The 16,393-nt window shown below is 34.0% G+C and overlaps 1 protein-coding gene across 2 annotated transcripts; it reads right to left on the reverse strand.

The window, feature by feature from the left end:
• Positions 1-272: 272 nt before the first annotated feature.
• LOC124355240 (coiled-coil domain-containing protein 124-like) lies at positions 273-11,026 on the reverse strand. Of its 2 annotated transcripts, none has more exons than XM_046806283.1 (5): positions 10,791-11,026; positions 5,010-5,184; positions 4,295-4,429; positions 2,816-2,967; positions 273-625 (listed from the first exon to the last, which is right to left on the reverse strand). In XM_046806283.1, exons 2-5 carry the CDS (start codon positions 5,166-5,168, stop codon positions 436-438), a joined length of 636 nt encoding a protein of 211 aa, XP_046662239.1. In that variant the 5' UTR covers positions 5,169-5,184; positions 10,791-11,026; the 3' UTR covers positions 273-435. The 2 variants fall into 2 exon arrangements, with proteins under 2 accessions (XP_046662239.1, XP_046662238.1); XM_046806282.1 differs by having other exon boundaries at positions 5,010-5,187.
• Positions 11,027-16,393: the final 5,367 nt, after the last annotated feature.

Raw genomic sequence — 16,393 nt, forward strand, 5'->3', positions numbered from 1 at the left:
CTGAGTAAGAAAGTAAAAATGTTCATATAATCTACTTCACAATTCAGTATGTAAAATCTGTTTTTGGAAACGGATGAAAAAAATATGTGAGGTGTATGACTTCTAATTTTAGTTAACTAATTATTTTGATTATATGCATATTTTATACTTTTTGATTTAGGTCAAACACAGGAAGTAAATTTTCTGACCAAAACGAAGCGAACTATTATAGCTAAGGTTTTATTAAAAAAATATTCAACTGGTGATAAATAACTTATATAAATAACTACCAATTACATGGTAATAATCACAGGTTTTATGACATTTATTGCAGAAATAACTCTTACAATATAAATGATTTATAACACAATATGATCCTCAAGAAACAAAAAAAAGGTGTATATTTAAAATAAGTCCAAAAATAATTACAAGTCCGATGAATCAGTGCTTTCATGCTCATGCCTGCCTCTGATTGAGAGGGTTCTCAGGTGACTTCATCCATTCTTTCCGGAGAATCTGCTTGAGTTGCGAGAGTCGCAGCGTAGGATTCTCTTCCTTGATACGAGGCATTGCCACTTCTTCAAACGCAGCGTACGCAGCCTTTAGCCTCTTCTCGGGATGTTTGTCCACTTCCGCATCTTTGGAACTAAGAATAAATACCATTAAGTAGATTTTGCACAAAAGGTTGGATCCATACAAAAAAAGTTTCTTACAATATATACTCCAGTTACTTATCAAAATTTTGGGAGCCGATACTCAAAATCAACTTCAACAACTCAAAAAAATATATTACTTCATGGTTTTGGACTTACCTGTCTCAACTTTGTGTATACCTTAACTCTTTCAGTGCCAGACATTTTACAGGTTACTTTGCAAAAGTGCCAAGGTACATGCCTGTGCTGTATGAAGAAGAGCCCATGCCAAACTTTACTTTTTTTACAACCACCCACATTATATGTTATCACTTTGTTAATTTTAGATTAAAATACTTGAGTTTAAATTTTTTTGTTTAAATATACTTTAAAATAATTATGAACCTATTTTATTGTGCATGAATTAAAAAATTATATAATTATTAGTAATAAATAATAACTTACGTTGAATTATTTTCTTTTTTTTAAATATTGCTCCTATAAATGCATAGTTAAAAAGTTCGTCACACAGTAGATGGCGTTAAAGTTCTCATCCACAGGTACAATAGTGCATAACCTCAAAAATCCACTGAACTATCTTGACAAATAAACTTTTTAAACTTGTTTATATAAAAAAAAGTTGAGTTACAATATTTCATGATTTTGTTATAACTCATAAACAAATACAAATACAAATGTTTACATAAAAAAGCTCTTTTAATACAAAAATAAAACATTTAGGCCTATAAAAAACAAGAATATGAAAACACAATTTTTCACATTCACATTGAAAACATGGATTTTTTGTTCTTATACAAATTTAGTAAAGTTTTACTGCATTCCACATTTTAGTACATTTGTATTATTCGGAAGCCACTTGACCACTACGTTTAGATGAGTTTTCTTACCAGGGTCCTAAAAAATAGTAAATTTTTACAAACTGCAGACTTTATTTGAAGTACTGGGAAATTTACATGACATTATGACGATCGGTTCTTATTTTCTACCTCCCAAAAAAAAGTGATATCAGCAAGGAGGTGGCCACTCTGTTCCTATCTACTATTTGTATTAGGTAGGTACAAGTGGGTAAAAAACCTATGTACATACTAGAAATATAAATAGTTAAATTGCGCTCACATCCAACATGATCTGACGTAGAAAAAGTTTGACCATCTAGGACATGATCTGAGGTCAGGGAAGTACCTATCTGGTATTACCCGGAGGCCACTATTTTTGGAGGAATTTTCTTTATAGGGGACCGAAATAAATTACAGTACTAAAAAGGACAGATTTTATTTAACCTATTTTATAATTTACACGTCATTACGACAAATGGTTATCGTACTCCCATCGATGTTGGAGAGAATTGAGTTGAATGCATTGCCACCAATCGCCGCTACTACCGATCGCCACATGTATTCTGCCATTAAAAGATTTTCCTCTTCAGTTTGAGGTAAATCCCAGAGGTGAAAATAATCATTCGTGATGAAATTATAAATTAATCAAGCGCACGACAATCAATGAAAATAAAAACTAAAAGAACAATATTAATAACAGGTGATTTGTGCATCTAGGACTATTAAGGGTTGCTCGTCTATGCCTATTTGGAGGCAGTTTGGCAACAGGATTTATGACTCATGGGGTATTTATGATTCATTATGAAACAAGGAAAGTACTAGTAACAACATATAATGAAGTTTATTTTGGTCCCCGATAAGGAAATCTCCTCCAAAAATAGATAATACCAAAGTACCACAGTAAACAGCCTTATATGTTGTGTTTGTTTGGTCAATATTTAGTTCAAGAACATTACATAATGGTTTTTAAAATATTATTTTATAGTGAATACAAAAACAACAATATTGAAAACATTTAACTTTATTTTAATCTTCGGGTATTACTTTTATAGAACGTCCCTAAAAACGAACGTTTGCACTGAAAGGGTTTTTAAGTGAACCTTTGAAGAAGTATTCAGAAAAATACTTGTTAAAATGTATCAAAACATTCCACTTCTTCATATCCAATATTGTAAACTACTTATGTACTGATCAGATTGTACAAGACCAAACCTTGTCATCATAATTCTGCACATCGAAATTGACTGGGAATGGTACATGAGCATAGATCATCAATTTTATCATCTTAAAAACGTCTCAAAAACGTAAACAGAGAACAACTGAACAGCAGCACCATATGCTACCCACCTGAGAATGCTGATGGCCTCATCGACAGTCCTGGCTTCATCACCCTCTATCTGCAGCCTGTTGATGTTCTCTTCTAGAGGCTGCTCTATGTGCGTCTCCGGAGCCTTCTTGACAGTTCCTGTCGCAGCCTGGTTCCTGCGCTCTGTCTCCGCCTGGCACAAAATAAACTGAATACCTCATGTGATTCTATCAAAGGTTTGCTTTTAGATTATAATACAACACAGCACATTCAATTTCATTGGGTATGAGTAACAAAAATGAACATTTTACATCAAATTCTTCCTGTACCATTCAAATCATATGGTTGCCTGCTGAATAAAAAGTGAGATATCAATAATGATACTGCACTCTGTGTTTATTAAAACTATTAAACCTTTATCAATTAAGTATTTCATATTTTCACTTGGAAGACATTGTCAACAGATGTTAAACCAAATGACAATGTGCTAAACCAAAAATGCTCTACAGAGCATTTTTTTAAATATTGTATTGTGTAAGCAATGTTTTGACATGGTCCGTGTGAACTGCAAAACTTAAATTTTAGTTATGAGACTGCCTATGTTTAGAAATGAAGATTATTAAATCCATGTTTTATAAGCAGTAAAAGTTCTCTAGATTCAATCATAACAACTGCAAGCCTTTTATTAAATACAAGATTTCTTGGAATTACTCTATTTTTTGGACATTATAGACATTATCCTGGAAGAGAGAAGAGCATAGTTAAATCCTCACTTAAGCACAACATTTTTAGAGCAACACACGTCTAGAACACCAATTACTTAGCAGATCATATTTTAACAAGCCAATGCCTTATTACGATCCTTGAGTAAATTATCAAAATATTTTTTATACAAGAGCTCTTTAATCAATTATTAATTTAATTATTAATTAATTATTTAATTAATTTTTTTTTTATAAAGCTCTTTAAGATGTTCACCTATAGTATGAGAAATCCAAAATATTGTGTCTTACAAAGCACACTCTCAGTGAGATGCACTATGAGGGTACATTCAATCTCCGTACAATTAACAACACTACAATTCCAAAACATAAAACCACTATCTATGAGAGTCATAAAGTGTGCAATGTTTCTAGGCCCTTCTACTATACGCTGAATTCAAGAAAAATTTAAGGTAGTTTGCATGAGTTTTAGAGGTGGATAAAAGTTGTTGCAGAGTTACCATTATAGCGTTGAGGAACTTTTATATCAACAACGTTAGGTTTGTGGCCATCTGTATAAAAAGGTTTTCATTTCTTTACTAATTTTAAGTAGGCTCTCAAAACTAATATAAATGTTTAATCGACAAGATATATGACACTATTATGTAGTTTTGTGGCATCTTTTTTTCAATGCATTCAAATGGCCCACTCAAAAAAGAACTAAGTATTTGCTCTGCACGTTACCAAAGCTAACAGAACAATCTATAATACTATAGAGCAGAAGACAAAGTTAACTATTGTAACTTGTATCTTACATACCACAATTTGAGCTCGGGTAATCTTGGATATCGGTTGTTTTCCTGCTGTTTTGATCGAACTCACTTCCTCCTCCATCAGAGCTTTGGTTTCCGCTTTCTTTTTGAGCAGTTCCATTTTCTTTCGCTCTTGTTCTTCCTGAAAATTACAGGGCAGTAAGGCTATTATTCGTACTCACCAAAAAACCTTTACTACGAATTAGAACATCTGTAGCCAAACAAACCTTACTATATTTAAACCAAATCAACTACATCAGCTTATACTATTATACTTACAGTAAAACCCCAGATAACAGAACTCGGTTCAACCGAAATAGTTCCATGAATGTTAATGTGTATATTAATAGTTTATATTCAACAGCAGAGTGCGCCAACCCACCACCTCTAGGCAGAAGAGTGGGTGCTTGTGTGGCGCATCACTGTAGCGCCCACCATTGCGCTGCACCTCACCCAGCCAGCTCTTGCCGCTGCTATTACTCACCTTCCTCCATTTCAAAAGTGTAACTTAAAGATATCGTTTGTACATAAGTCTTTGCACCTACGCACCCATACTAATAGGTTATTTTTAGACGTAATTGGGCTAACCAAAAAATTGGTTATCCGAAATGGCTGCCTTCCCTTTAGTTCGGTTAATCAGGGTTTTACTGTACTAATATTTTGCTTCTTACAAGAACTTATTGTCTATTTAAGGATTTTCTAATTTTTTTTTTTTTAATTACCTTTCTTGCTTGCTTTTTAGCCAAGTTCTTATCATCGTCCTTCCAATATTCATCTTCAATTTGTTTCTGCTTCCTGATAGCTTGTTCCTCCTGGGCGGCTGCTTTCCGTGCTTTAGCTGCGACAGCTTTGCTGTTCTCGCCTACAAACTTCTTTGGCATCCCAACCCACAGAGCACTGCTGAAAAAGAATGCTTTAGGTTAATGAAACACCTAGGCCTACAAATCAAGATTTCCATATTATTTTTAAGACAATTGGGTATTATGGTATTATCCGGAGGCCTATTTGTTCTTATTTATTGGCCGGTGATTGCAGACCTATTGTGACCTGTATTCTGTAGTTCAGTTTTAATAATTAGTGTTTAGTTTTAGTAAGTGCATGTAATAGACGCTGTAGTGGTACCCAACTTATGCGTGTCACAACGCTCTGGTATGTTTTGTTTACTTTAACCTAGGTTTTAGTCATGCATTAATTCAGTAATTTACCTGAAGAAGAGACCAGATTGCAGATCTCAAAACGTAGGTTACTGACTGTATTGTATGACTTAACAATGGCAAATGTTTGGAAAAATCATGCTTCCTAAACAATCCTTCTACTGTTCTATTCCAACAAACTTCAAACATTATTGATTAAGTTATTTCTGTTAAGTGCCACCTTTGTCAATATTTCTGTTAAGTACCACCTTTGTCTCTTAAATACTTCTTGTGTCTTGTTCATATTAATTTGTATTTTGATTAAGTTATTTCTGTCAAATACCACTTTTATCCATCACTGTCAACCAGATATCTCAGTTTGCACTTGAGTTAGGCCTGTTTGTCTCTTTCATTTTGCATTTTCTTCTGCTTGAAGAATAAGAAACTATCTAGGTTAGGCCTATGTATATTTATAAAATGAAAGAAACAAAACGGTGTAAAATGTACTTTTTACTCTTTTGAAGGATACATGACTGACACCTTGTGATAAATAACTCATGTAGATCGCCATTGTATTTGCTGCCAATGGCTATTACTCAAATACCATGCTTATGATTTTACTTTATTGAATTAATTTGGAATAACAATGTTGAACCGAATAGCGTTATAGACTTTTAAGATTGTATTAACCCTTTGACCGCCAACGTCCGATTGATCGGACAGTGTAGGTTTATGCAAAACCGCCAACGCCCGACTGATCGGACAGCCTAGGTTCGTTCCAAAACCGCCAACGTCCGACCGATCGGACGTTCAGGAAAAAATATTTTTTTAAATATACATATGAACTTTAAAAGTTTGTGTCGACACTGTTCGACTTCCTTTTGACTAAATAAGATGATATGTGAACAATTTTAATGTTGGCAGTCCTGGAGACCTTGACTCAGCTGTTTGTTTACTTCTCTAACTCGCCGAGCGTGCGCTAGTGTTTACGACTAACCTATTTGCCAAGTTTCCCGCCTTTCTCATAGATGCCTACTTGGTTTTTTGTTTAGTTTTTCTCTGAAGTTAGTGATCTGTATTATTTGTGCAAGATGAGTCGTTCGCCGGTGAGTGACAACACAATCCACAATATTATTGTTGAGGACGAATTTCTTAGTGATAGTGAAATAAACAATTTGCAAAACAGTTCGTCATCTGAAGTAAGTGAAAGTGAAGCTGATGATACTGACTTGGATCCTAGTTATACTCCTACCCCTAGTACAAGTTGTAATTTTCAAGGAACTTTAGCTAGCAATAGGCCTGTAAATAGGTCAGTAATATTTCGTCATCTGAGGATGAAGATCGAAGTGCAGCAACTACAACTACGCCGCGGCCACGTGGCCGGCCCCCGCCTTCCTGAAAACATCTCAAGCAGTGAGTCTAATAGCGACGATGATCAGTGGGATAATATAGAGGGAAAACAATGACCCTGGGTATAACCATTCTTTTCAGTTCAATGAAATTCCTGGCTGTAAACATTGTCCTCCTCGAAATTCAGCCCCCATAACTTATTTTGATCTTTATTTCCCTATGACTTTTTTTGAACATATTAGTGACCTACACTAACTTGTATGCTAGAAATTTTATTCAACAAAACCTCCATAAATTAGGAAATCACAGCAGAAGTCGAGCTTGGAGGCCTGTCAGCTTTGTTGAGATAAAAGCTTTCCTAGCTGTTGTAATAAATATGGGTTTGAATAAAAAGCCTACGATTGAGTCATATTGGAGTACAAAGTCATCCCAGAATTCACCTTGGTTCGGGAAAATGTTTTCTAGAAATAGATTCGAATCAATTCTGAAATTTTTCCATATGCTAGATACGCGACACTTGCCTTCACCAAAGGAGCCTGGATATGACCCATGTGCTCGATTTGCTCCTATTGTTGATCATGCTAACAATGTATTCAAGCATTACTATGCACCAAATAAACAGCTGTCTATTGACGAAAGTTTAGTGGGCACTAAAAATCACACACAGCTGCTACAGTACCTGCCCAACAAGCACCATCATAAGTGGGGAGTAAAATTGTGGTTGTTATGCGACAGTGTTACTCACTACTGTTTATCTTTTTTTTTGCTACAAGGGTAAAAGAGATACAGAACAAAGCAATGGACGTGTCAAACATGGACTTGGGTATACTGTTGTAATGAAATTGTTAGAAATGGGAAACTACTTGAACAAAGGGTTTCATGTATTTGTCGACAACTTTTTCACCTCATTTCCGTTGGGCCAATGATTTGTACGCAAAACTTACTCATCTGACAGGCACTTTACGAATAAACAGGCAAGGAATACCCCCTACCCTTACACAAAAATTTGGTGTAGGGCAAACTAAATATTGTCGCAAAGGAAAAATGCTTTTGGTTGCTGCCCGATTGAAAAAATCGCAAAAAAAGCAAGTACTTCTCTTGTCAACTAATGCTGAGGCAAAAAGTGAGTTGAAAAGTAAAAAACGGGGAAATAAAGTATTTATTACCAGCAAGCCTTCTGTCATTCGTCAGTATAACTCCTATATGGGTGGCGTAGACACGTCAGACCAAATGTTGTATTGTTACCTGGACGAACGACGTACGCTTAAATATTGGCTAAAGCTAACATTCCACATTTTTGGACGGATGATTGTCAACCTATATGTCCTATACAAAAATAACACAGACAATCCGATATCGAGACTAGATTTTACTGTGGCACTAGTCGAAGGACTTGCTGCCGAGTGGCTCGGTGACCAAGCGCCAGTTCAAGCACAACGTGCTGGCAATGAACCTCTTGACCTATTACCTGGTGGAAAAGAAAGAAATTGCTCTGTGTGTAGTAGGTTGAGCACAGCCCAAGGTGGCAAAAGGAAGAAAAGTAGGTACATTTGCAAAAACTGCAAGAAAAGTGTTCACCCTTTGTGCTTGCCGAAACATACATGCTAAAGGAATGTGAACTGATTGTATATATTTGTAAATATGCTTCTTTACTAATATTTGATAATGTTATTTGTGTATTTTCCTGTGTTCTTTGAAGAAACACTTTTAAATTGACAATTATCAGTACCTATAAAACTTCCATTACTATAACACGTAAGTATTTTTAAGCTTATTTAATATAAGTAGCTCTTGAAATATTAGATTATTTTCAAATGTTAACATTTCAAATTTACTTTTGTAAACACACTAATTTTCTAGATAGAGTTCTAAAAATTTGTAAATAGTTAGATATGTAACAAGTGCACAAAATACAAATGTTTGCGATGTATAAAAATATTTTTTTACCACTGATTTTTTAGTCTAAAGTTAATTTTTTTAAATAAAAATATTTTTACTTTAGGCGTTATCACATTATAGAAAACTTTTTTTTATATGTAGTGTTATTTAATCAACACTATTCGATAGCGTATACAATATGCTAGAAAACAAACAAAAAATCGTTCCATTTGCATAAAAAATAAGGATAGCACAGAGCGGAACGTAAAAGGTTGTTAAAACGTCAATTATGCCTTGGCGGTATTGGGTAGTACAGCGGCTGAGACGCCTGGCGGCGACGGGTAAGGCCGCGGTCTCGGGCGCTGGCGTTCAAAGGGTTTTAAACAATATTGTTATTCTGTAAAATGAAAACAGCTGGCAACTACTAATTATTAATTTCTATAGGTCAAATTAATATTCGATTATTTATGATCGATAGTTGATTTGATTGTCCTGTGGCCACTTATTATACTGCAGCCCTACCCCTAAAAAGAGGTTAAAGTTGAAATTTGTATATCAATAATATACAACTTTCATTCCTTCCACAAAAGCATTGTTTTCAATCTATAAATATTATTGTATATATTAGTACTGTAATCTACATTTCCTTACAAAAACCCAAGTATAAAAATTAATATAAGTGACTATTCTATTACTGGTAGATTAATAAAAAATTGCTTGCAGCATGACCATTTTTAACTTCAAACATGTTACGAGATATAGATGTTTTTAGGTCCTTCATCGCTTTTATTTAATTAGTATTGATATCCTAGTAGAGTATTTTTAACTCGAAAAATCAGCTGCAGTATAATAAGCGGCCACTATCACAATCAAATCAACTATCGATTAGAAATATTGGAACTATCAAATGTAAAAACATTTCACCTATAAATGTTCATAATTGATAATTAGTTTATTTTACAGAATAGTAATATTGTTTAATACCAAAAGCCTCTAACACAATTCAGATAAGACGTTGTTCCAAAATAATTCAAACCAAGTTAAATCATGTATATATTATTTGGGTAATGGCCGCTAAGGATGGAAAATACTATTGTCAATAACATATTACCAAAATAATACCCAATACCAAAATATTGTGTTGAAAAAGTTGTCCTATCTGAGACATGATCTGAAGTTGGGAAAGTACCGATCGGAAATGCCCCTGACCATCAGTGTGGGCTTCGGTGGTACCTTTTCACCCCGAACTTCTAATGAAGACAGAAAAGCATCTCTTGAGATAGAAAATAGTACCCGAATTCAAGCACAGATGACAAGAACGCTTGTTAGGTTATCTTTAACTTTGATACTACTATTAACGTATTTATGAAAACCTAATCCAAATCTACTTATATTGCATAATAACAATCCACAGCGTAATATTTCCACTTCTAACCTCATTACTTGCATAAAAAAGCCTCGGCTCTTACAGGTTACTGAGTAACCTAACACTAGCCTATAGATGTTATGAGAATGCCAAATCATTCAGTCCAGCTGTTACTGAAATAACACGTTACTAGTAGTTACCTCATGGTAATAGGTTACCACTGAGTAACCCTATTATTGACACTAATGCTTTATAAACTGCCCATCTCTAATGGCCACAAGTATAATAGTGATGTACATGTGTTATTTATGTCACAAGGTATCGAACATGTTTGTTCTTTAAAATAGTAAAAAAGTAGTTAAATCTTACAGCGTTTTTTTTTGTTACATTTTATAAATACACATAGCCAAGATATCTTTTTTCATAATTATTAAATTATTATTTTTTAGAAATAAATACAGCCTTACTATACTGTAATTTTAAATATAGGCTACATAACATAATTTGGTCTCAGTACTATAGTTATATTGAGGCTTCAATTACTCATGAATATCGATGGTTAGATTGTCATGGTGGCCGCTTATTATACTGCAACTGATAAATAATCAAAAAGTTCAGTGGATAAATCATTTCTAACTATTCTGAATGTTTAATTGTTAATTCCTTGGGCTATGCAAATATTAGATATTGATCACGATTGAGCTTAAACTTAATGTAAGCTTACACTATATGGCTATACAATAGAAAAATATAATAAAATTAACCAACACACTTACCTAAAATCTGAATAGGCTAGAGAGGTCAATACAGTACAGGCTACTCTTTCGAAAATTTTAAGTACCCTATAGTCTTATGATATAAATATGATAACGACAAAGATTAACGATGTGACGTTACAACATTAAATAGACTTTATAAAACCTACGTCAACTCTCCATTTACCCAGATTGTAGCAACAAGAAATTAGATAGGTTAGAACTTAGAATACTACTAGAAACTAAACAATCACGAACAGCTGCGCAAAACACTTAACATCTATAGTAAGTTTTTTTCTGTTTATTTATTAGAGGCTCGGGTTTTTCCCATGCAGCCTCGTAGTTCACTGTTTTGTTAAATTTTTGTCATACTCTTGAGATTAATTGTTTAGTTTAACTGGTTTTAATGGTTAGTGGTATGAACATATATGTTTTATAGCATCTACTCTGTAAGTATATGTTAATTAATAGTGGGATCGTTACAGGATTCTATTGTTGAAATTTAGGAATTATAGGAATCTTCTCGCAAGGGGTCCTTCAGGCATTCCTAATCCGAAATATTGGCCACGGAAATAAATCCCAAAAACCAGAATACATCAATGTTTTATGTTAAGCTAATTTTAATTTTAATGTGTTTGTTTATAGTCATAAGATATTTGCTTATTTCTTTGTATACTCTTATTTCTTCTAATGTCATTAAATATATTACATTAACATTAGATAATTTTATTAAATCTTTAATTACCTTGAAACACTGATCTCATGCAAACTCGTAAAGCTGGGCATTGTAGCATTATGTGATCGAGTGTTTCCCGTTGGCCTTGCGTGCATCTTATACATAAAGGTGTGAAATATTTTTTTTTTTTAATTTCATATAGTCTAAAGTTTACCCTGGCATGTCCAAATCTTAATCTGATAATATTTACCACTTCCCATCTCTTGAAGTCTGCAGTGTCTATAGTAAGTTTTTTTTTTTTTTTTTTTTTTGACTTTAATTTATTTACAATCTGTTTATATACACAACAAACAATAAGTAAATTTGATGATAAATCTTAAGGACATGGTTAATCAAAGTTCATTAACCTTAATTAACATAAACATTTAAGAGATTGTTCATCTTTAAAATCGATCAGCTAAGTTTAAGAAATCATGTCTTTTTAGCCGAAATTGATGGTCACTGTTGTCCAGCAGATTAATAGCCAAGTAGTTAGGATGAGAGTTTAATTTGTTTTGATACTTGATGCAGAACTTTGGAATTTCTTCAGTAACAAAAGGGATATTCGTGTCTCTCTGTGAATGACTTCATTACGAACATACCATGGGGCCTGTAATATCTTTCGGAGAACTTTAGATTGGAAACGCTGTATAATTTCAATATTTGATGTAGAAGCAACTCCCCACAGTTGAATTCCGTACGTCCAGATGGGCTTTAGAACAGTCTTGTACAACAACAGTTTGCTTTCTATTGATAAATGGGATTTGTTCCCAAAAAGCCAATTTAGTTTTGAGAATTTTGAATTTAATTGGAGCCTTTTGTTCCATATGTGTGGTTTCCAAGTCAGCTTCCTATCGAGATGTACACCCAGATACTTAGCTTCATTTCTTTGAGGAATTTGAATGTTGTTTAAAAACACTGGTGGACAGGTGTCATGTTTCAACGTAAATGTGACGTGAACAGATTTAGTTTCATTCACTTTAATTCTCCAAGTTTTAAGCCAAACTGTGATAGAATTTAAGTTAGTTTGTAGAATTTGTGACGCTACAACATGGTTGGAGTGGGATGCCAGTACGGCAGTGTCATCGGCGAATGTTGCTGTCAAAGAATTTTGATTAGTTGGAATGTCTGCAGTGAAAATTAAGTACAGCACTGGTCCTAGTACACTTCCCTGAGGTACACCAGAGTTTATTTCTTTCAGATCTGAAAGACAATCATCAAACTTGATTTGAAAATACCTTCGTTCTAAATAAGATTTTGTAATGTTGTAAACAGTGTGAGGTAGATGACTTTTTATTTTAAATAGAAGCCCTTCATGCCACACTTTGTCAAAGGCTTGACTCACATCGAGAAATGCTGCAGAACAAAATTTTTTTGATTCCAAATCTTGCCTTATTATTATTAGCTACTCTATGGACTTGTTCGATAGTGGAGTTGTGCACTCTGAAACCAAACTGATGATTGGGAATTAAATTGCATTCAGTTATAAAAACCTGAAGTCGTTTTAAAAAATAACTTTTCGAATAATTTAGAAGGTATAGGTAGTAGACTGATTGGCCTGTACGACATTACTTCGTTTTGAGGTTTTCCTGGCTTAGGAACAACAATAACTTGAGCCACTTTCCATTGTGATGGGAAGTATTCAAGCCTCAAAATAGCATTAAATACGAAGGTAAGAAAGAGTATGGCTTTCCTAGGAAGCTCTTGTAGTATCTTACCTGTTATTAACTCATAACCAGGGGCCTTTTTGGGATTAAGATTTTTAATCTCATCATATATTTCAGATGGTTTAAAGGAGCCAATAGGTAGTGACAGTTGGTTAGGTGAATCAAGAAACTCCCTTACAACATGTCTATTATCAAAGTTGTTATCTACAGGGTATGGTTTGAAAACATTACTAAAATATGCAGCAAACAAATCAGTTTTCTCTCTGTTACTTTTCGCCCAAGAACCATCTGGTTTAGATATTGGAGGAATGGGCACTTGCGGTTTCTTTGTGCTTTTTGTTACTTTCCATAAAGAATAGTCTGTTGCTTCAGTTGGGGAGAGATTTGAAGTGAATTCTTGAAACCATATGTTTTTTAAGTTTTTAAGCAAAATCTTTAACTGTCTTGATGCTCTGTTAAACATTGTTTTATCTCTTACATTTCTAGAATTTTGCCATATTCTTCGTAAGCAACGTTTTTGAGCAATGTGCTGCTTAATATATATTGGGTAATTGATATTGCCACACGTTGTATTATTAAGTTCAGGCGTTGCACTCCAAGCAGATTTCTGAACAGTATAATTTAAAAATTTCCACAGCGTTGTCTATTTCCTCTCTTGTTTTAAGTGATATATTAAGACTTAAACTGTCATTTAACGTTTCACGAAACTTCACCCAGTTTGTGCCTTTATTCGATAAGGACGGTGCCTTTTTCTTTCAATACAAATGATGAACTTATTGATAGGATGACCGGAGAGTGATCGGACGACAAATCAAGAGATGAAAACAGCCTCCATATAGTTAGGAGAAATACCTCCCGTAACAAAGAAATCAAGAAGATCTGGAATTTTGTTGGGATCTGAAGGCCAATAGGTTGGTTCCCCTGTAGATACGTAACTCAAGTGATTGTCATTCATGCAATTTAACAAATTTCTACCTCTAGGGTTAATCAACCTTGAACCCCACATGACATGTTTGGCATTAAAGTCACCACCTGCTACAAAACGAGGCCCTAAAGTTTCGAAAAATTCGTTGAATTGAAGTTTGGTAATATTGTGCCTCGGGGGACAGTAAACACCAGAAAATGTAAGTGGTCCCATCCAGTCCTCAACCACTATGCTTGTAGCTTGAATATGATCTTCTTGAAATCTAGGTAATTCATAATGTTTTTATTTGTTTTCTGATTAGCACAGCGCTACCTCCATGCGCCGTATTGTCAGGGTGGTTTGTAGAATAAAAAGTAAAATTTGGGATTTTGAAAAAATTTAAGTTTGTAAAGTGGGTCTCAGAAATTAACATAATATCTATTTTGTGTATTGAAATAAAAAAGTTGAATATCTTGGCCATGTCGGGCCAAGCCATTGGCATTCCAGAGTCCAATCCTATAAAATCTATTCATTTTAGTTTTGATATGACAGTTGTCAATAGGTTAATCAATGTACCTATTTGCTGGGCTTGTTGAGACATCATCATTTCGAACTTATTTAAAAATCCATCAATTATTTGATTCAGATTGTGATTTGCTTCTAAATTTGATTGACCTGATGCCACTCTAGCATAAGATAAGGTTGGTGATACTGGTTGAGACTGATTACCTGTTGAATTTTGAGTACGAACAGATATAGGTCTACCTACTTCTCGATCTTGCACTGGAGGAGGAGTGTCTTTTTTTTAACGCTGGTCTTAGAGGTGGAAAAGCCTTTTTCTTAATATCTTTGTAAATAGAGCAACCTTTATAGTTGGCTGGGTGCTCACCACCACATAATACACATTTGGGAGGAACATTTACAGATTTATTACAGCTGCTAGTATCATGATCTGAGCCGCATTTTACACAGCGGTTTTGGTACCAGCAGTAAGCCTTTGTGTGCCCATATCTTTGACACTTTTTGCACTGCACCACATCATTACGTTTGTAAGGGGGCTCAAACACAATTTTGGCATTTAGTAGGAATTCAATTTTAAAAATGTCTTTGTTGTTTGATGCTGGCTCTAAGTCTACACAAAAAAAATCGACAGTGGATCTTTAGATTTGCTACTTCTAAGGTTCGACACATTCCTAACTTTGTGGTTATAAGCTTCTATAGCTGTTTTAATTTCCTGGGGTTCCGTAGAGAAGTGCATATTCTTAAGCACTACTCTATAAGCTCTGTCACCCTTTATTTGGTATGTATGGAAGTTTACTTTCATGTTAGTTAAATGTTTGACTAATGCGCGGTAGGCTTCAATAGTATCAGTGTTAATTTTTACTTTATCTCTAGCTATGCATTTAAATGAATATGACTCTTTTTTAATTACTTGTTCAATGTTTACCATCATTTTACTTATGTTGACAATGTTGGGGACAAATATAGGTGGAGGCCTCACCTTCGTCCTACATTTGTCGTCATTCATCGTTTCTTCTTCAGAGCCTAGGTTGGCGTTACTCAGCATTTCAAATCTGTTGTGCAATTCAATAGGTCTAGCAGTTTTTGCAACGTACTCTGTAGGTCTACAAGGTTTCTTAACATCTGAAACGTTGGCTGTTGACAAATGTCTTTTGTTTCTAGTTGTTTCGATTTGCCACTCGTTTTGATTATTGACATCGTCATTAGAAATAGTTTTTCCTGAAATGATGTTCATTGTTTGCTTATTAGAACAATAATTGTGATCATTAGTTATGGCATCAAAATCCAAACAGTTTGAGTTGTTTGAAGGGGCAAATTTTAAGTTGTCCATTACCTTCTCACTTGAAAAACTACTAATAGTAAACAAACACTGAAAACAATTAAAGTTAACGGGTAAGGTTAGTTGTAGGAAAAGTACTGGAAAAAAAAGATTACGAAAAAAATCTAAACATTTTTATGTAAATTATGAACAAAAATGTTTTTAAGAACTGTTTTTATATAGTTTTAAACCACTAATTGGGTAAAAAAACTACATTTTAAATTAAAATAAAGGACACAACACTGAAACAGCACAGCTGGGGTTCACACTAAAATTAAAAGCAATACTGTCAAAAATAACAACAATTTTTTGTCGCATTATATATTATAGTAAGTTCACGTTCATGATATTCTTACTTTTTTCTTCTAATTTTACCAATTTACATCAGCTGGTATTTTACTTATAAAAGGCTGGCTTCATAAAATACTATTGGTTTCTTTTCCAAATAAGTTTATTCTGATTTTATTAAGGTGTTCCCCATAGAGTTTCGTCTACATT

This window comes from Homalodisca vitripennis, chromosome 2, assembly GCF_021130785.1.
Source record: "Homalodisca vitripennis isolate AUS2020 chromosome 2, UT_GWSS_2.1, whole genome shotgun sequence".
In the NCBI taxonomy this organism is placed as follows: domain Eukaryota; kingdom Metazoa; phylum Arthropoda; class Insecta; order Hemiptera; family Cicadellidae; genus Homalodisca; species Homalodisca vitripennis.